This window comes from Anser anser (genome assembly GCF_964211835.1).
Source record: "Anser anser genome assembly, chromosome: 13".
In the NCBI taxonomy this organism is placed as follows: Eukaryota; Metazoa; Chordata; class Aves; order Anseriformes; family Anatidae; genus Anser; species Anser anser.
In genome coordinates, this window is record NC_139734.1 from 22,350,273 (window position 1) to 22,370,438 (window position 20,166).

A 20,166-nucleotide genomic window follows, 5' to 3' on the forward strand; every position below is an offset into this window, starting at 1 on the left:
CACACTTTGCAGGGACAGACCTCCAGCCAGCGGTCACCTTCCCCCTCCTCCTCCTCCTCATCTGCCTCCTGGCAGGGCTTTGGGGACAGGGCAGAATTTAAGGCTTGGTTTGGAGAAGTGTTTTTGCGAGAGAGGAAAGGCAAAGGGGCTGGGTGCTGGGCAGAGCCCCCGCATTCATCCTCGCCCACTGCTTCTCAAAGCAAACGACTGGAGAGCCTCATTCACTGAACCTCAGGAGGGCACGGCTGCGTCCCGGCCGTGCTGCGAGCGGCTCCCACAAACCTGTCCCCGCTCTGGGGAGGGCTGGCTTTGCAGCCCCCGTCGTCCTTTTGATCTTGCCCGGTCCCAGCCCTTGTCCTTGGCACCGTCTCACAGCTCTCCAGCGCTGGTGGAGATGTGGCATTGTCGTGAGTCATTCTTCTTCCTTTCTGCTGCTTTTTTTTTTTTTTGTTCTTCTCCCAGCAGAGCATTTATGAAAAGGAAGCAGCAGATTGATCCAGTAAACCAGAGCAAAACAAATGCACGGCATTTATTGTGCAAAAGGCACCTCCATCCTGCTTGGCACGGCTCGTCGGGACCAGGGGAGGGCTGGGGGCGGTCGGTCTCCTCCTGTCACCTCTCCACGTGCTCGCCTGCCTCTGCCTGGCAGCCGCTAACCTTGCGAAGAGGAGAGGAGGAGAAACGGGGACAGAGCTGCTCCCTGGGAGGGAGATTTGACAGGTGGGGGGAGAGGAGCCGGGAAGGTCGGGCAGTTCTGGCGTTTGGCTGCGTTTGTGCTGTCTCCAGCGATCTCGACGGGAGAGGGCCGCCCGTCACTTCTCGTCTCTGCTGCCGGAGCTGAGCGCCGGGCTCGTGGCTGTCCCCGCATCGCCCCGCGGCTCGCCGCAGCCTCCCTGCTCCGAATTTTGTCCATGTGCATTGTTTTCCTTTGTTGTGGCGCTTTCCTGTCCCGTGGATTTGAAGCTCTTGGATCTTTCCCACCGGCCCAGCCTCGTGGGCCGGGGTCTGTCCCCTCACTGCTGCCTGCTCCCAGCTCGGCTCCGGCTCCGTTTCCCTCCCCTGCCCGCAGGACGCAGGCGCCGCCTTCACCTTTGCGGAGCTGTCGCTGCGCGTGAAGCTGTCGGCAGCCGGGAAATTTACTGCCGGCGTAAAAGCGTCAAAAATGAACCATTTGTAACAGCCATTAAAAAGTGCAAGGCGGCTGCAGACAAACTTGTTTCTTCCTCTGACAAACTTCTGAGTCAGTCCTTTAATCTCTAATCTAGGTTTATGGTCATCTTTATTGAAATGCTGGGCTCCGTGAAAAGTTGACATGTATGACCATCATAAAACAGGAGTTATGGGAGCCCGGAATTGCCTTGATGGTCCAAGTGTCTGCAGGAAGCGTTTTTAAAATCTGTAATCGGGATTTATTGGCCTTCGCGGCTGAAACTGTCAGTAGAAAATAAAATAATCAGCCCGGGACATTTTTTTTTTCCCCTTCTCTTTGGCGTTTGACTCCCGTCCCACGTATCCTTACGTGACGGCCTGCCTGCGGCGGGGCCGGGCAGGACCCTTACAGCCCAGGCCACCCGTCTGCCTCTGGTTTCAGCGGCGCTGAGGCTGGTGCGTGAGGCCAATGATGTGTTTCTCTACAAGACAACTGATTTATTTCAGAGCTCTGGGGGAAGGGGAGCGTGCAGCCGACATGCAGCGGCGCCTCCTGTCCTGGCTGGCCTCTCCGCGTGGAGACTTCGGTGCCCCAAAGTTTCTCCCTATGGAGGGTGTTGAACCTCCTTCTGGGGGATTTTTTTTTATTTTTATTTTTATTTTTTGGATTAGCTAAGTGCACCCAAAGCTTTCCCACTCTTTTCTCATCCTTGAGTCACTCCTGTGCTCTGGGGTTGCGGGCAGCGTTGATCTCTCCAGTGCCTGGCGTTTCCCCGTGTGTGCATCGTGGGCGCAGGATCTGTCCCGTGCTCCTGGCACCCAGATCTCTGATGTGGGCTCCAGGAAGCTGACAAGACGCTCGGAGCCCTCCCTCTCACCCGTCACGCTACGCTAACCCTCCTCTTCTCCCTGGCCTTGGTGAGCAGCGATGTTCTGCTTGCTTCCAGGCGATGCAAACTGGGGATGAAATCAGGACTCGCCCTGGGCACTGGGGAAGCTCGGGTCCCTGGTGCCTCCACCAGCGGCCCCGCGCTGCTGCTTGCTCGTGTTGGGTCGGTGCCGTGCTGCAGTCGGTGCTTCGGCGCAGCTGCCTTATCAGCTAAACGTGTAATTTCCTCGCGGAGAGATGTCAGGTTTGTCAAACAGAGCCATTCTTTGTAAGGAGGTGTGGGCTGCGATTAATTGGTGTGCGTACAAATCTATGCTAAAGGCTTGATTTGAGACTGAAGCGTGCTTGTAATTTTTTTCCCCGTTGAACGTTTGCGGTGGAAGTCGATGATTTCTCTGAAGGCCTCAACTTGGCTCTGCCCTAAAGCTTAGATCCGAAGCGCGGGAGCGCGGCGTGGCTGCCGGCGGAGGTCCGAGAGCCCCGCTGCGGCACGGCGAGGGCTCTCCCGAGGGTGCCAGCAGGCGGCCCTGCCTGCTGCCGCTGCTCCGGCCGCCTCGGCTCGGCCCTTCCCGGCTGCGTGGCACCGAGCTGGAAAAAGCCACAAGCAAGTCGGAGCCTAACCCGCAACTAAAAATGACACCCGAAAGCGCCGAGTCCGGAAGCGGCCTGCGCAGGTTGTTAAGTGCCTGCTTCCCTTTGGTTTAACAAATATCTTCTTTCATAGAAAGCCTTTTTTTTTTTTTTCTTCCTTAAACTTTCTCGTGTTATCATCACCCTTAATCACGCAGGGTGACTTCTCAAAGTACTTTTTTAAATGCCAATTTTTATCCAGGTTTTAAAATTGAAATTCATTTTTTATCCAAAGGCAGGATATAAATGACTCTACTAAAATTAGATTAATCCTAATAAGAATGTCAGTTATCATTTCTGAATACATTAATTTTTTTTTGAAATTTTACATGCCTCTTTAGCTATAATTGCTAGTGTAATTTCTTACATAGACATAGTCTGTCCTCACGGTTGACAGAAATACTTAATGCAATGTCGACACCGCAGTAAGTTCTAAATTAGCGCGTCGCAGGCATTGCAGGCGTTTTGAACTTTCTCCTTAATAAGTTTAAAAAAAAAAAAAAGGAGACCTCAAGTGCAAAACATGATTAAAATGCACTCGGAGAGCGGGGCTGAAGGAGGCAGAGGCCGGGCGGTGGTGGGTCAGGGCTGGCCGGGTCGGTCCCCGGGTGGACGCGGCTGCAGCCCCTGCGTCGAGCATCGCCGTGCACCCCGAAGGGCTGAGACAATACTGGCCAAAAGCTCCTCGCCCAGGTCTTTCTGGTGCTAGCCATCTAGGCGTCTGCTCTGCAAAAACTGGTTATTCCTGGGGTGTGTGTGTGACCTCTTCTTCATGTGCGAGAGGACGGAGAGGCGCCGCAGGGCGTGCGGGCTGGCGCTGGGTGACTGCAGCAATGCAAAGCCTCCGTGTGCCGGGGCGGGTGGGTTCGGGAGCCTTGTTCGGCGTGCAGGGAGCACGCGTCTTCCGAGGGCCCTCAGATGTCCCCAGTGTTGTGTTGTGGCCAGCGCCCGCAGCTGTGGCTGTGCCACATGCCAGGGGGACAGCCGGGTGACATTGCTGCGCTGCGTCCCCGTGCACGCAGCGGGTGCGTTGCGGTAAAATCCCTGCTGCAGTAAAGCAGAGGAGAGGGTTCTGCTCCCGATTAAAGCCAACACGCGAGGCACTGCCTCCAGCGTGGCAGGGGAAGGGCTGGCAGTGTTGGCACGGTGGGGACGTGTCCCCAGCTTGGTGGCACGGCGCGTGGTGGGGAGGGGACCGCAGGCGGGAGCGCTGTAACTAGCGGGATGCTGGGGCATGGCCCCGGGGGATCGCATCTGGCAGCGAAACTGTGGGGGAGGAAGTGGTCGGGGGGAATTCTGGTCTCTCCTGCGGCATCTTGTCAGCTTTCTTGCTGCACGTGGGTGGCAAGTTGGAGGGGTTTTGTCTCTGGGGTGGGGATTGTGCATGCTCCCCGTCCGCAGGCTCTGCTGCGGGCAATTGGAAACTGCTGGCGCGGGAGTGGCGCGAGGGCGGCGGGGGAGCGGGGACAGCCGGTGGGCTCGCAGCGTGCTGGGGTGGCTCTGCCCCTCTCCTCCTCCTCCTCCTCTTTGTCCTCACCAGGGCTGGTTCATTTTCAGGTTCAGAACGAGAACAAACAGGAGATGCCAGCCCCAGGCGGGCTCCTTGGGCTGGGGAATGCTGGGGGGCTGGGGCCGTAAGAGAAGCTGTCCTTCCAGGAGACAGGCAATTTCTCTCTCCCTGCCCTCTCCCCTTAAAGCAAATAGCAGAAGGCTCTGCCAAAGAGGACTGCTGGCTTTTAGCTCCTTTGCTATTTGCCTAGAGCTGCAGAGGAAAGGCCAGCCAGGGGGCTGAGGCTTACAGTCCTCCCCGGTGTCTGGTGTAACCCCGCTGCTGGAAGGGCGGCAGGAAGGTGAAGGCCCTCCCCAGGCTGCTCTTGGGACACGAGCTGGCCCTGATGGGTGCCCGTCACCCGAACTGCTGGGGTTTCGTAGAAGCCAACGCTTGGGACTAGCCTGAGACCAGCAACCCCATTTCCCCTTTGCAGTCACAAGTCCTGCCTTGAAGACAGACGAGCCGGTCTGCAGCGTGACCGGCTGGTGGGGCAGGAGCGAGTCCGCGGAGCTCCTAATGACACGTCTGGAGAGCTGAGCTTGGTGGTGGTGGCCTCCCTGAAGAAAGGCGTGCTGCTGGGCTGGGGAGAGCTTTCTTTAGCGTGCTGCTAAAAGTCTCTTTCGATCAGACGCTGCTTTGGTGGTGAGGGAGGAATTCTTGCAGAGATGCAGGTCTTGGCACCGTGCTGCTGCGAAGGGAACGACTTGGAGACTCAAGGAACGGTTGGGTTTGGAAGGGACCTTAAAGATGGCACGGGCAGGGACGTCTCTACATCAGGCTTGCTGCTGGTCTCCGTGCTCAGCTTCGTGTCCGCTGTGGAGCTGGAAGCTCTTTGTGTGCTCTCCCAGCTGCAATCCCTGCGGTCTCGCCCGCCGCCGTGCGCCCCGATGGCACCCAGGCTGGGTGCAGGGGGCTCTGCGCCCACCCAGCAGCTCTGCACCGCGTCCCTGAAGAAGGGCGAAACCTTCGGGTCTGGCAGCGTCTCCGACACCTGAGACAGTAACGCGCTTTCTTGTTCCTCTCTTGCTTCTCATATTCCCAAAAGGAGGTTGTACATTTTATTAAAGTTCAGCCGTACGTGTATCCAGCCTAAAAATAAAAGCGAGTACGAGCCAGATCTCTTTCAGCAAGGGGCGAGGTTTAAACCTGACACTGCCGTGCTGTGCCGGCTCTGCCGCCTGCGAGCGGCGCTTGGAAGGGGTTTTGGGGAGAAAAGGGCATTTTTCCTCCCTGCTGAGCAACTGTAGGGAGCACGGCCCAAGGTGGAGGCTGGCTTTATGCTTTCTTGTGGAACTGGCTCACCGGTCTTCGGTGATCTCCTACATTTTGCGTGCATGAGGAAAAGAGGGGGGGAAAAAACAAGTCTTTTGAGCTCTTATGACTCATCTTCGGCTTTTTCTCCTAGACCCATCCAAAACAGCCTGTGGTGTGGGGTTGAAAGTCCTGTACAGCCAAGTATAGCGTGAAGATTACAGGGCTGACTCAGAGGGTAGGAATATTGTGTGACCTGGTTACCGGGGCAGTTATTACATGGCTGGAGTGGACAGTCGTTATGGTTGTTGTATGCGTGCATTTTGCTGTAATGGGGTGGTTAAGAAAGCCTGAATAAGTTAGAACACGGCCTCTAGTCGAGCAAGTTCCCGGTAATGACACGAGGGCTCGGAGAGACGGTGATTTACGGCTGCCTGGGAAGATGGTGCTTCCAGACTTAGCCCAAATTACAAAACTCGTTTCGCCACCCCTGGGAGTCAGGAGATCAAAAGGAGCGGGCGTGAGTCACGCCGCAGCCGCAGGAGGGGAGCCCCGGCCGCGGCGCTGGCCCTGCCCGGCCGGCTGGCAGCCGCCACCGGAGGGGCCGCCGGAGCCTGCGCGACCTGTCGGAGCGGGGCACAGCACCCCCTAATTGCGCTGCGGGCAACCGGTCGTGGGGTTTTCTCCTCTCCGTGCCCAGTTCCTAATGTCGGGATTAATCTTTTTGAACCGCAGCGGTGCTTACCCAAGGCAAGCCGAGCCCCAGCTGGCCCGGGGACCGGGGTCGGCACATGGGGCGCGGGGAGCTGAGTCGCCTGGGGAGCCCTCCCGCGCCCCTGGGGTCTGCGGAGCGGGGATGTGCTCAGCCTTCTCCCTGCGGGACCCCGTGCGGGGAGCTGGCTGTTGCCATGACCTGGTTTTGGGGGTTCCCACAGCTGGGACTGGGCGGGTTTGTGGGGTGCAGTGGTCGCTGGGGCGCAGCGTGCGCCTGCTGGAGCCCCCGCGTGCTGGTGATGCAGATGGTGGCTTCCCTGCACCGTGGGGCCTAACCACAGCCCGTAACTTCATCTCTTCCCTTGTTTGCTTTCGCTTCTTAATTTTTGAGGCCGACTTTGCAGTTAAGCGGGCAGGAAGGGCTCTCCAGGAGGTGCCGGGGTTGGAGCCAGGCCTTGGACCCAGCGAGCGGTGCCGTCCCCTCGGCTGAGCCCCTGTGCAGGGGTCCGGCGGGCGGAGGGCTGCAGCACGCCTCCTTTCTGCTCTGGGGCCGCATCTGCATTACAATGCGCGGGACTTGGCGGGGAGGTCTCGCTCTCGGCTTCCTTGGGCACAGGAGCGCGGCTGCCGTCTTCCCTTCCAAGTGGGCGCGCAGCCGCCGCGGTGTGCCATGCCAAAGTAATTCTTTGCTTTGGAACCGGGAGGCGAAATCTCCTCCGTCTCATTTCGGAGGGGTCAGGGAAGAAGTGGGAACCCCGCTGGTTGGACCTTGTTCCCTTTTAACCTGTCTCTCCCTCTCCCCCCGGCCTCCAGATGAATGGAGCGGGAGCGGGGCTGCAGCCAGAGCACGGGCACAGGCGTTCCTGGGCCTCCCCCAAACCAAAGCAAAACAGAAAAACAAATGGAGCCGAGCGGGGAACCTGAGCTGCTTCCGGCAGATCATTTCATGTCTGCAGCATCCAGGCCTCGGGTTTTGGGTCCGTGCCGCTTCGGAGGAATTCTAGCTTTAGAAATTCCTGGTGGTGAGCGGGGCTTGGCTGCGGGACGTTTTTCCTGGCCGGGGTCCTGCAAGAAGAGCCCGGGCTCTTCGGGGGGCAGGAAGCCCCCTCGCCGACCAGGTGGTCTCGCTGCGCTCTGGGGCGACGTCAGGAGAGCCTCTGCACGCCCTGCCCTTCCTGCTCGCCTCTCCCCTCGCCCTCCGTTTTTGGGAGGGTGCCTGAGCTGGTCCCTGGGGCTGTTGCATGCAGATGTTGACCTCAGTAGGGCTGGTGGAGCTCAAACGAGGGTGTAGGGCTGCAGGGAGCAGCAGAAGGGGAGCGCTCGCTCCTCCGCGCCTCGCCGGGCTGGGGCCCCGCGGCCAGAGCCTGCGCCTCATTGTCTCACTTTTCTCTCCATTCCTACGCCAATTAAAGAGCCGTGTTGCCATTCATGGCCCTTATGGTTTTGTTCAGTTGTCTGTCAGCTCTTGTCAAGCCCTGTTCCCTTCCCCTCCCCCATTTTAAAAAACAAAACCCCTTACAAACCCCGCTTTGAATCGCATCTTACCTCATGCGCAGCGTGGGGCCCCATTGATGGCGGCGGCGCGGGAGATGCCGGCCGCGGAGGCAGGGAGACCGCTCCCCACGCCGCCTTTGTGGGCCGCCGCCGCCGGCCCCCTCCCCGCGGCCTGACAGCATTAATTAGATAGCTCGGCTTGTCTTCATTTCTCTGAGGGGAGGTGCGGGACGGTGCCACTCGAGGGAGGGAAATGTAGCCGCCCGCATTTATTTATTTATTTTGTTTTATTTTGGCCAGCTCCTGGGTTCGGCCGCTTATTGTCCTGGAGGAATAATGAGTTTGCAGGAGCGCTTCTGCGTGCGGGGCAGGGCTGGGCGCCCAGGCAGCGTGCCGTCCCCTTGTCCTGCCCTGCCAGCACCTGCGACCCCCCCGGAGCGGGGTCCTGGGCCCGCGGTCCCCCTGGAGCCGCTGCCACCGCTTGCGGAGAGCGCTGCAGGTGGCAGCAGCAGCCCGCGCGAGTGGCCTGGCCCCAATTAAATCTCCTCCAAACTGCCTCAATTACCGTCTTGTTTTTAATTTTCCTCGCGGGGTTGGGTAAATAGCATTTGTCGAGATGGCTTGGGTGCAGCGTCTGAGTGCACGGGGTGCTGCGCGGAGCTGGGAGCAAGGAGCCCCGGCAGGCTGCCCACATCAGCGCCTGGCTCTGGTGAGGGCCGTGTGCCTTCCTCCTCTTCCTCCTCCTCCTCCTCAGGCAGTGGGAGGCCGCATCTCCCCCACGGCGGGTGGCCCAGCAATGGCTTGCCCTGCTCGCCCGTGGCCGGGGACGTCGCTCACAGCCATTGCACGCAGGCGGCACGGTGTAGCGGTGTAGCTATAAATAAGCTGCTTCAGAGCAATGCCTTTGTGCAGGCCGGAGCTGGGAGGCGGCTGCAAGGCGTAACAGCGGCTCTGCGACTCCTCGATGCAATGTGCACGTGGTCAGCGCTGCCTCAGCTGCATCCATCCTGCTTCACGGCCTTGCTGTAGGTCTGGTGGGGGCATCAGAAGAGCACCCGGTTTGCATCAAAGGAGTGACTGCATCCAGACGAGGAAAGTCCAAAGTTACCCCGAGACAGTGAAAACCCAGAGGTCCCCCAGCTCTGAGGGACGGGGCCACGCAGCCTGCCTGGGTGTCTGTGGGCACCACCACCCTGCAGCCTGGACGGCCGCCCCGCTTTCTGCAGCATCCTCGTACCAAGACCCCTGGAGCCCTCTTCTACTCGCCTGGTGCTGCTGGTGGCAAGCGTGGTGCGATCTGGAGCCTCGAGTGCTTGCGGACTGTAAGAGTGGAAGGAGATCTGAGCGTGGGTAGGAAAGCCTGCTCGGGGGAACAGAGCGAGCCCGAGGCTGTGGGAATTGTCCTTTTTGCCTGGTGACCTCTGCTAGTTGCTCCTGAACCAGACTTCCTCTGCCGTGTCTTCTGGTGCAGCGATAATAAAGGAGGGATGTGCCTCCACGCCGGAGGGACCGTGCTGTCGCCTGGCGGATGGCTGTCCTGGATGAAGAGCACCTCCTCTGATGGAAATGCCGGGCGATGGCAGCGGGTGAAGATTTGGGGTCAGCTCCGGTTCCACAGCCTGCCCGCTGCTGTGATGGATTTATTTTCTCCTAGAGAAAGTGTTTGTGCCTGGAGAGGGGAAACCAAAGCCTCCTCCGAGCTGCAGGTTGGCAGGGGGGACATGAGCCCTCCTTCTTGCCTCCTCTTGCAGCAAACCCTGCACGTTGTGTGTTCCTGGTAAAGGAGGGTCTCTCTGCTCTTTGTCCCTTTCCCAGTCGGGCACAGCCGGCCGTGAGGGCAGAGCAGCCCCCGACCCCGCTCACGTTTGCTGTTCAGCGTTTCGGCGGCCACCGCGCACCTTGCGACCAAAGCTGCTGCTGGTGTTTATTAGGAGGCTGCTGTCACATTCACTTGCCGAGGTGTGAAGAGCGCCCGTCGCGCTTAAATTGAGGTGGACGGGCAGCTTGTTTGATCGCCTTGTACTTGACACTTGCAATCGCGCTCCCTGGTGCTGCTGGGCGAGGATGTGGCCGTGGAGGCCAGCCCGGAGCGAGGCCTCCGTGCCTCGGCCAGGCCTCCGTGCCTCACGGGAAGGGGCTGGCGCTGCCGGGCTCCTCCGTCCCCCCGATGCAGCGGTCGTGGGCGGCAGAGGGGAGCGTTCCCCCCCTTGGCCTTCCCGTCACAGCCTCTGCCTGGGGAGCCTCGGGTGTCCTCCTCGTGTTTTTCCCCTCGCAGCTGGTGTTTACTCGCCCGCTGCTTACATTTTAGCTCCGGTTTGGTAATAAACCCCAGTCAGTCATCGGCGCAAAAACTTGCAGGGGATTACATATGCTGGAGAAACATTTACTTAAGCGGATTTAAGTTCATCGGAGGAAATGCTGCTCCTGGGAGGAGGGACGCTGGCCCTGCAGCGGCCAAGCCGTGGCTGTGAGGTGTCGCAGGGCGATGAGTTGGTGGTGCTGGGGGACACGTCCCTTCTGTCCCTCCCTGCCACTGCGAGGACCCTCCTCAGGGCCGGGGGAGCCTGGGACAAGCAGCTCCTGCTTTGGGGGGGGGCACAGAGCAGGGACCCCACGTTCAGGGGGCCCCGAGGGGCCTCGCATCTCCGCTCCCTAGGGCGTCCCTCCTGTGTCTCCTCCAGGGCCGATTTTCTTTCCCGTCCACCTTCCCCAGGCGTGCCCCCAGTTACAGCAGGGGGGGTTTGGGGGAGCAGCGGAGTGACAAAATGGCAGCCGCCTGCGGGGGGGGGGGGGGGGTTGCCATGGCGACCCGTTTCTGCCTCACTGATGCGTCGTGTAAATCCGTTTAGAAACGAGAAGGGCCTTTTGTCTTTGGGAGGGTTGAACGGGCCTCATTAAACCTGAAACGGGGAAAAAAAGGGCCTTAAAGTGTGTCTGGGAGGGGGACGGGTCGAGTGGGGAGCGGGCTCCTTGTGGTGGTTTCGAGAGGAGGAGGCAGGGCTGTGGGACGAGGGCTGCCCTTCCCGGGGGCTGCTGGCACCCCAGCTCCGTGTTTAAGTCAAAAAAGCGTGGATTCTGCTCATGCTGCCCCAGCTGATGCTGAAAGCGGGCGAGGGGCCTCCAGCCGGGGGGCAGCGGGACGCTGGGGGGCACCAGGACGTGGTCTCCCCCGGCGCCTGCCCCCGCGCTGCTGCGCCGCTAACGAGGTGGAATCCCTCGTTAATTCAGCTGCTCTGCTGGGGGGCGGGCAGGGAGCCAGCATTGTGTTTATCATTAAAGGTATTAGGAATGATCCTGAGAATTATGGACTGGGGCGCATTGCTACAGAGCCGGATAAATTGCTGGAAGGAGCCGGCTGGGGAGATTAGCCGGCCACTTAACGCGGGGGGGTAGCAACCAGCCAGCCCTCCTTGGTCGTGGTGATGGGGCCGAACCGGTGGGCGATTCCTTTGCTGAAGTCCTGGCGGTGTGAAATGGCCCCCAGGAGCCCCCCGGGCTCCCCTAGGACTCGGGGTGGCTGGAGCAGGGGCAGGAGCTCGCCGTGCTGTGCCATGCCGTGCCTTCACGAGTGGGCGATGCGGGACTTGCAGAGGCCGTGTGGGATGGCAAGTGGACCACGCAGGTGGCACAAGTGGTGGACAAAGCCAAGCCGGGCAGAGGTGCTGGGGTGCACAGCACCTCCCTTCAAGCAGCCGAGGCCAAAGGCACGAGCGCGCCGCCGGGCTGCTCCAGGACTCACCCAGATCGCCGCGTTCTGCTCCCCTCTCAGAGCGGATGCAGCCGAAATAGAAGAGGTCTGCAGAAGGGCAGTGGAAATAATTATACCGAGATTAGCAGGAATAAAAAGATCGAAGGCTCTTCTTAAAGGAGACTAATAATAGAAGAGCACATGAAAGAAGTGGGATCTGAAAGCGCGGGGATGGGGAATGGCGTGCTCCTATTTACCCTTTCTTGCAGCGACGAACAACTTGACTGCACAAATGGGAAGGCGACAGACACAGATGGGAGGTAGAGGAGAGCCGGGTACCGCTTCATTCAAGTTGTAATTAACTTCCTTCCACGGCATATCTTTGTTCCCAAGAATTTAACAGGAGTCAAAAGGAAGGAATCGGACTGTAATAACACTAGGTGTTGGAAAAGAAAGTTGTACGAACCCTCCTGCTTCAGTGCATGAACGGGCCTCTGGTAACGGCGGGGAGGAACCTGATTTTTTTGGTGCTCCAGCACGGTGCTGCCGCTCTGGGATGGATGTGGGCGCTGGGCCGGGCTGTGTCTGCTCTGAGGATGCTGTTTTGCCACGGCAGGGGTGGTGCGAAGGTGCTCTGGGGGTCCCAGAGCTTGCTCCCAACCCCTTGGTTCATCTGGCTTGCAGAAAATACGGCTTCTGCCTGTGGTTGGACACCTGCACAGCTCTCGCAGATTCCGTATGCTGCATTAATGCTTTTCAGAAGTTTTTCATGGATTTTCCAGTGTTTTTACAGGGTCATTTCAGCTTACAGAGCTGTTGGCTGTTTCCCGTGTTTGATCTTGTTTCCCAGCTCCCGCGAGCTGTGGGGACCTGCGGGAGCTGAGGCACACAAAATGGCAGCAAATGCCCAACGCCGCTCAGCTGGGCGCTTCTTCCAGCTGTTAGTTTCATTCTTGGGGAGCTCATGAAAGGAAGAAAACTCCAAAGCATGCCTGTGTGCTGTTAGGATGGTGAGCTCTTCTAACGTGGTCTTCAAGTCCTGAAAGCCTGGACGAATCCGTAGCTCTTGTGTACCAGTAAATGCCCTCTGTAAATCGGTGCTTGCTGCCCTCTGCTCGCTGTGCATCGCTCTGCCAGGCCTCCTAAGCCTTCCTGCAGCCTCGGCTGCTAAAAGTAGATGTCCTCCTTGTAAGATGCTTATTTTTGGATTTCTTTGAAGAAAACAGCATTTAGCATATGTCATCTTCTATGTATGTCAGAATTAATGCTTTAGAGTATCTTAGCCAGTGAGGGGGTTGTTGTTCGGTGTTGTTTTCTTTTCTGTGAAGCCGGAGATAAAGTGAAAGGTGCGTTTTGTTCTTCAGACACAGGGAAACGTGATGCCTGCCCAGAGGTTTTGTAGCTCTCAGGATTCAAGGAGCGCCTGGGCTGGGAGATGGGTTGCTTGAAAGTGTGTTAACCCATTCTTTAAAAAAAAACACGTGTTCAAGCAATTTACCAGTCATGTTCTCCCTAAGGAAGAACTGCCTGACCACTGACGTGTTCCTAGAGGTGCCAGATGCCCTATCTGCAGAGCATTGGGGTTTGCAGGTGTTGTTTTGACCATGTTAGCCAGTCCACTTGCAAACGTGACCTGGTCTGCTAGCCCGTGCATGCCCACGGGAAGAAGGAGAGCCGGCACTGCATGTGCACGTGGAGAGGAGGAGCAAGGTGCTGTGCCCACAGTGACTCCTGAGCCTGCTCGGGTCAAGCATACATGCTTTTCCTCCTCGTCCCCTTGTTCCTGGGCTGGCTGATGTGGCTGGTGTGACTTGTGGTCTTGCAGGTGCTGTGTCAGGAGCCCCACCAGCCTCCCGTGGGGCTGCTTCTCCTTGAGGCTGAGGTTTGAGCATCTCAGCTGCTGGTGGAGGTGGCCTCCCTTGGTGGGAGCGTGGCTGCGATGCCCCCTCCTGCCCGTCATCATGGTGGCACGGATGGGCAGGGCTGGGGGCTGGGATGCCTTGGTGTGGACCCAAGGGGGAGGAGGTAGCAGGCCCCTTCCTTCGCTTGGGGAAGCTGCTGGGGCTGCACAGTGTTGTGTAAACTCTCGCTTGGGCAGTGAAACAAAGGCCACTGAAATCCCCCCAGGTAGCCCAGCGGCGTATTTTGAGGGATTATCCCTTATCACCCCAGTCTTCTTCCTCTCCTGTTAAATCTCCTCTGCGATACTAGCGTGGCTACACCTGACACCAGACACTCTGAGGCGGGGAGCGCGTCACCCGTGTCACTCCATCGGGTCCCACTCGTCGCACCCCTGTCACTCCATGGGGCCCCACCGAAGCTTTTGGAGCCCAAGCCCCTGCACAGAGAGGGGGTAGCCCTGGGAGAGCCTGGGCTGGAAGCCATGGGCTTCCAGTGGACTTGCCCCTTGGAGGGACTTGCCCATGGGCTTGCCCCTTGGGTTCCAACTGCAGGGGGGCTGGGGGCTCCCCCAGTGACCCCTGAGCCCCTGGCTGGGGCCGGGGGGGCTGCCCCTTGGTTGGGTTTCTCTGCTCAGGCATCTCCGGCTCGCAGAGGCTGGCTGCCAACAGAGCTCCCCTTGTTTACCCAACTCGGAGGAATCGGTTTACAAGGCTCACAAATACCCTTTTCACCTTTCCCATCAGAAAACACCTCCCGAAACAATGAGGAAATTGGACGCTGCCACCTGATAGCTCCCAAGGAACCTGCAGGGCCAGGAATTTGCGGGGCCGCGGGGCCGGCCGGTGCGCGGGGCCGCCTCGCCGGGATGCTCCTCGGCGGCACGGGGAGCCCCAGCGGGTCTGCGGGTGGCAGCTCCCGGTGCCCCCCAAATCACCCCGGGGGCCTTCACGTCATGAGCCTGCTGGTAACAGCTCTGTGCCAGCACATGCTTGCAGCACCGGTACATTATTTTTATTTTTCGAACTGGAATGGCTGCAGTTAATCCTTCCCACCTTTGACACCAAAAGAAAAGGTGCTGAGATGTTTTCTCTGAGCTCTCAACCGGCGATGGTGCAAACGGCGAGTGAATCAAAGCAGAAATGTCCTCCTCCTCCTTAGGGGGGGCACAGGGGGGCAGCAGGGAAGAGGAGCCTTGCGGTGGGCAGGCGGCGTGCTCCCCGGAGAGGTGCCTGCTGGCAGGTACAGATGGAGCCGAGCTCGAGTCGGCTGCGTGGCCTGCTGCCCGGTCACAGCAGTGCTGCACTTGGGGGTGACAAAGTCCTTCAACCGTCTCCTGTGGCTGCGAGGCTCGATCTCATGAAGCACTTGAGATTTCCAGATAAAAAGGAGGCCCAGCTGAGCAGAGCATGCTTCCCGATTCGCATCGGCTTCAAGTGCCTGCCTCTGGTTTTGTAGCGACTTGGACGGCTTCAGCCTTTAGACTTGGGAGGTCCCTGGGGAAGACACGTCTTGGCATGTGCGGCAGCCCGGGCTTCTCCTGCCTTGCAAAGCTTTTGCTTCCTCTGCTGCGTGCCTGGCGTCCGTGGTGGCACGGGCGGACCCTGCTGCAGGACAGGCGCCGTGTGCGCTCCCCTTGGCCCCGGCGAGAGAGCATCCCCGCGGGGCGCTGGGAGAGGAGAGGGGGGCACGGGGCGGCCGGGCAGCTCAGCACCGCTCACCCCAAGCCATCGTGCCACAGTTCGCGTGGAAGAGCCAGGAGGGCCGGGGGCTTTGGGAGGCTGGGGGTGTCGGGGAAGGTGCTGCGTGCGTCTGGCCAGGGGTGCCCGCTGAAGACACGTGGATGTGCTCGCTGTCACATTTGTAGGAGCAGGAGCAAGCGAAGGCCTGCTGGGCTTGCCCATTCACGGTTTCCATGGCTTGGCAGGGGAACGCCGGTGCCAGCGCGCACGGTGCAGGATTAGCCCCCAGAGGGACACCACGCGCTTGCTGGTGGGGCAGTGGCTGCGTGTCCGTCTCCTGCCAGCCTTGCTCTGCTTGCGGGAGCCGTGCCGTGCTGTGCCGTGCCATGCCGTGCCGTGCCGTGCCGTGCCGTGCCGTGCCGTGCCGTGCCGTGCCGTGCCAGGCCGCCTGCTCTGGCCAGCTGCGTGCTGCCCGCTCCATCCCCGCTCCTGTAGTGCTGGTGCGGGTGGCCGCAGGGTCCGCGCACGTCCCCGGAGCTGGCTCGCGCTGGCTGGAGCCATCTGAGGTTGGGACGTAAGTAGGTTATTGCTGTGAGCAACAGCCATCCTCCTTCTCAGTGCTTCGCCAGTCTGCCGTATCCTAATTTAAGTTGTCTAATACACTGCATGTCTCGAAGAGCATCCCAGAGTGCTTTATTATGCAGATGTCAGTCACAGTTTCGTCGTTAAGGTCGAATTGAATTTGATTTCCCCCCACACCTTAGAGCAGGGAAATCAAGCTCTGTCTGTGTGAGGAATACAGCAGATCCTCCCCAAAATTACAGCGTGTGCTCTCAGGGCTCAGCGAGTTTCCCTTTTAATTTAAAAGTAATCTGTTCATTCTTCCCAGTTAACCTGAGTTTGGAGATGTGTCCCTGTAAAGACAAGTCCCCGTGTGCCAAGAGGCTAAGCCTGGTTTGGCCCTTATGAAGTAAAATTTCTCAAATGCAAAACTTGCTGTAATAACATGCGGAGGCGACTCCCCAGCCTGTTTGGATGCCTTTCCCTCTGCGGTTCTGGTGATGAACGTTGCTTTTCACCCTCGCTATTGCACAGGAGACTTTCCTGGAGAACTGGCCTCTTACCTAATGGGAGCCATTTTCAGTCTTCCCTAGAACGACTGTCACCAGCCGTGGCTTGTGACAAAAAAAAAATAAAAATAGGGGGAAAAAATCTTGACGTAGAGGTAAGAGTTCAAAGCACAACGAGGGGCGTGTTGGGAAGGCAGTTTCAGGGGTTTCTTATCATCGCTAATGCTGAACAGCCTTTTAGCTTGGAAACAGCCCTACTTTTAGAGAAGAGAGGGAGCGCACTAAGGGGGAAATGGAGGAGAAAAAATCAGGGAAATTGAAGGACAAAGGGCAAAACGTGTACGCGCGCAGGAATGCTGCTGGCAGGAAGCAGCAGTTGGAGGGTGCGCGTTGTCTGAGCCGCGGTGGGCCGTGATGCAAAGCAGATACCCATGCGAAGCAGATAGCCGCCTGGCCTCTCCCCAGGGGGAGCTGCGGGGATTGCTGCGGGGATTGCTGCGGCCCCGGGGCGTGCGAGAGCCCCCGGGCTCCGCGGCCACCGCGGCCGGCAGCTGGTTCGTGCTTGATTCTCACGTAGGAAGTCTGGAAAGCCTTCCTAGGCTAATCCCCGCGCTGCTGAAGTTGAGGCTGAGCGCTGATGTAGGAAAATCGGTTTATCCTTAAAACAAATAAAGCGCGCCCAGGCCTCGTTGCTGAGTTCTGGGAGAGGAGGGGATGCCAACGGGACGTCGCGTCTGGATGTTCTCAGCCGCGTTCCCCTGATGCCTTTGGCGGCTCTCCCCTCCCCGCGTCGCTCCAGCCCCGCCGCGCTTGAACACCAGCGCGACCCGCCGTGAGCGCGGGTGGACGGCACGCGGGCTGCCGGGCTCGCGGGCGCTGCGGATGCCCCCGCTGGCCCAGGGGGTGTGATCGGCCCTCCTGGTGTGGAGACGGGAGGCGGATGGGAGCTCCCCGCTCTCGCTCGGGAGTTGCGAGACATCTGCTTGACTCGTTTGTGGCTTCCTGTTTGGCATCTTTGGGGCAGGAGGGAGCTGGCAGAGGCTGAAGGAGGGAATTTGAGTCACTTGGGAGCCCTTTGCCAGAAAACGTCTGACTCAGCCCAACTGCGGAGAAATGAATGTGGGATCCAGCTGCCTCTCAGGGTGGGAACCTGTGAGTGAGCATGCAAGTGTTTACTTGTGTTGCATGTCTGTGGCCTCGCAGAGGGTGGGGATGGTGAGCAAGGGGAGGGAGGGGCAGGGGCTTCTTTGCATCTTTGACTGAACGTCTCCGGGGATTGCATCAGGGCGCAGGCAGTGGGTGGGGGAAGCCTTTATCGCGTGTAACGCTTTGGAAGCGCGCTGCTGGCCGGGGGCCAGCTGACCTACTTGGTAGCTCACCTGCCGGCAGCCGGGGCTGGAGCGGCACTGCCTGCGCTCGACCTTCCCGGCGGCAGCGGGGCCTTGAGGTCCCTGCTCTGTTTTGGGGCTGCTGCAGCAGAGCCTGCTTCCAGGAGTCGTAATTGCTTCCTGCAAGCTTACATGGCGGGCGGAGCCGCCGCGGTGCCGGGGTTGGGATGGTCCCGGTTGTCCCCGTGTCTGGTGCCGTGGCAGCTCTCCTGCCGCTGGTGGAGATCCTCAGCTCCTCGGTCCGAGCCGGAGCTCCCCTGAGGGGCAGGAGGGATGGGGCAGGCGGCACCCCGTAATGCAGCCCCCTGGGGCTGGGGGCAGCGGGGACGGAAGGCGATGCTACCTGCTGGGCCTGCGCCTGTGGAGAGGTGCCGGCGATGGGTGCCTCTCCTGGCTGCCCTACAGCTGAAACCCGGCCTGGGAGCCCTCGCCGAGGGCACCGGGGTGTGTGTGGGCTCGGGCTCCGCCTGCCTTCTCCGAGCCCGGCCGGCGTGGAAATGTGCCGGAGCTCGCGCGGCGAGAGGCCTGGAGCCTGGGCTGCTCGGGCTCTGGTTTCAGCTCCCTGGCTTCTTGCTCCGACTTGCACAGGAGCCACGGAGCAGGTTGGTCCTGTATGCTTGATCCTGTTCCCCGGTGCCTGCAGTCTCAGCCTGCGCCGCTGACGCTGGGAGGAGGCAGCCCCAAGGCTCCGGCCCCGCTGCCACGGGAGGGGGATAGGCAGGGGCTGGCAGAGCCAGGAGGAAGGCAGGGGGAGCCGTGGACGTGCAGCCCGTCGGAGCACGTGCTCTGCTTTTCACCGTGCCCAAACTGTGCGAGGGAGTTGCAGCGGAGATAGCTTTGCAGGAACATCCATTCCCACGTTATCTTCCATCAGGAACGCGTTATGTTGCCTACATCAAAGTGGATGCTCTGCTGCTTCCCTCCGAGTCGCCCTAATCCTCTACTTCACGGTGAAAAAAAAAAAAGAGTATTGCTCTGCAATAATGAAATCTGAATGTTAATTATCAGCACATTACCTTCCCTCCCTTCCCTTCACAATGCCCTGCCTTCCAGCCCCAAATAGCTTTCCTCCCTCCTTGCTCCTCTCCACCCGGTCCTCCCACGCTCCTGGGCACGCCGTTGAGCTGTGGCAACCGCCGGGTGGGTAGAAGTTGTCCTGCGAGATGCTTCCTTCCCTGCCATGTAAGGACAGGAATTCCTCCGTAACCGGGGCGTGGAAGGGATCCCTCCCCGCGCCCCGTCCTGACGACTGCTCCCGTGCCTAATTACCTGCTGTCCCTAATTACCTGCTGTCCCGCAGGAAGCTCGCTGCCTGGCCCTGGGGCACGGCCGCATGGGCAGAGCCGCAGTGCCTGCAGCCGGCTGCGCTAGGAAGGGCAGCGGGGGGGCGGCTCGGTTCCCCTCTCCGGCCACGCCGCTCACTGGTGCGTGGTGGTGCCGTACTGGAGCGGGGCTGGACCGGGCGAGCCCCTGGTTCTGGTGGCTCATGTGCTGGTTCTTTGTGCAGTGACGGTGAAGGAAGAGGAGAAGTTGGTGTTGGTGACAAATAAAAAGGCGTTTTGTGGAGGGAGAACAGCTGAGTTTCTGGCTGAAATAAATTGTGGGGGAGCAGGGCTGTGCGCGGGGTGGAACGCCTGGGCACGAGCGTCGCTAACGTCTCGCCCTCTCCTCTCCTTGCAGGTTCATGACTGGGAAGGGACTGGTCATCTACCCGGAGATCGGGGACAAACTGGACATTATCTGCCCCAAGGCGGAGCCGTCCAAGCCTTACGAGTACTACAAGCTGTACCTGGTGAAGAAGGACCAGGCCGATGCCTGCAGCACCGTCATGGACCCCAACGTGCTGGTGACGTGCAACCGGCCCGAGCAGGAGATCCGCTTCACGATCAAGTTCCAGGAGTTCAGCCCCAACTACATGGGCCTGGAGTTCAAGCGGCAGCAGGATTACTTCATCACATGTGAGTCGCCATGCTCTTCCTCGCCGCCGGCCGGACCCCGCGCCGCAGGCTGGGGGCTGCGGGGGCCTGGACAGTGTCGCCAGGCGCTGCTTTGGGACTTGGCTCCTGCTCAGAGCTGACACGCACGGAAAATATTTCCCGCTGGATGGGAGAAGGGGAGGAATGCGCTGCAGGCCGAGGGGTCCCGGCCCTTATCTGGCCGCTGCGCAGAGCTGGGAGCAGGAGTGGTCCCTCCTGCAGGGGTGAGACCTGCCCACAGCCCAGTGGGTTTGTGTCTGGAGCGGTTTTACAGCTGGAGCTTGTTGCTGCGGGGCCGGAGGTGCTGTGGGGCCGTTCTCGTAGGGCTGCCCTGGGGCTGGGACGCTCCCGGTATAAAACCAGGGATTGGGAGCGATAGTGGCAAATGCTTCCAGCTCGGCCGTCCTCGCTGACCGCCATGGGAAGCAGCCTGGAGAGATGCTCCCAGAGCTTGTTGCGGTCGAAATGGCTGTCAGCACGCGGGCCGGGTGCTGTTGTTGCTCTGTACAACTCGGCTTTGTAGGAGGAAGGAGGCTGAATTTCCTCTGAGCCCATGGTTCGTGTGTGCCCATGGTGCACACAGGGTGCGTCCGTGGGTGCCGGCCGGGACGTCTCCATCCTCCCTCGTGGCCGTGGGGTTGGTGCTGGGGCTGGGCGATGCCTGCCAGCTCCCTGCCAGCTTTGCCCCGTGTCGTGCTGTTTCTGCTCGGCATGTGTGAGCAGCGGGGAAAGGGCTCAGTGTGGCTCTGCCGTCCCCTACTTGCTTGCTGTCACACGCCGCGGG

The 20,166-nt window shown here is 59.8% G+C and overlaps 1 protein-coding gene across 1 annotated transcript in view; it reads left to right on the forward strand.

The window, feature by feature from the left end:
• The window catches only part of EFNB1 (ephrin B1), a 55,974-nt gene that overhangs the window by 15,608 nt on the left and 20,200 nt on the right, over positions 1 to 20,166 (forward strand). The window contains exon 2 of the mRNA XM_083796902.1: positions 19,087 to 19,364. Coding sequence (XP_083653028.1) covers positions 19,087 to 19,364 — 278 coding nt within the window. The remainder of the gene's footprint in view (positions 1 to 19,086; positions 19,365 to 20,166) is intronic.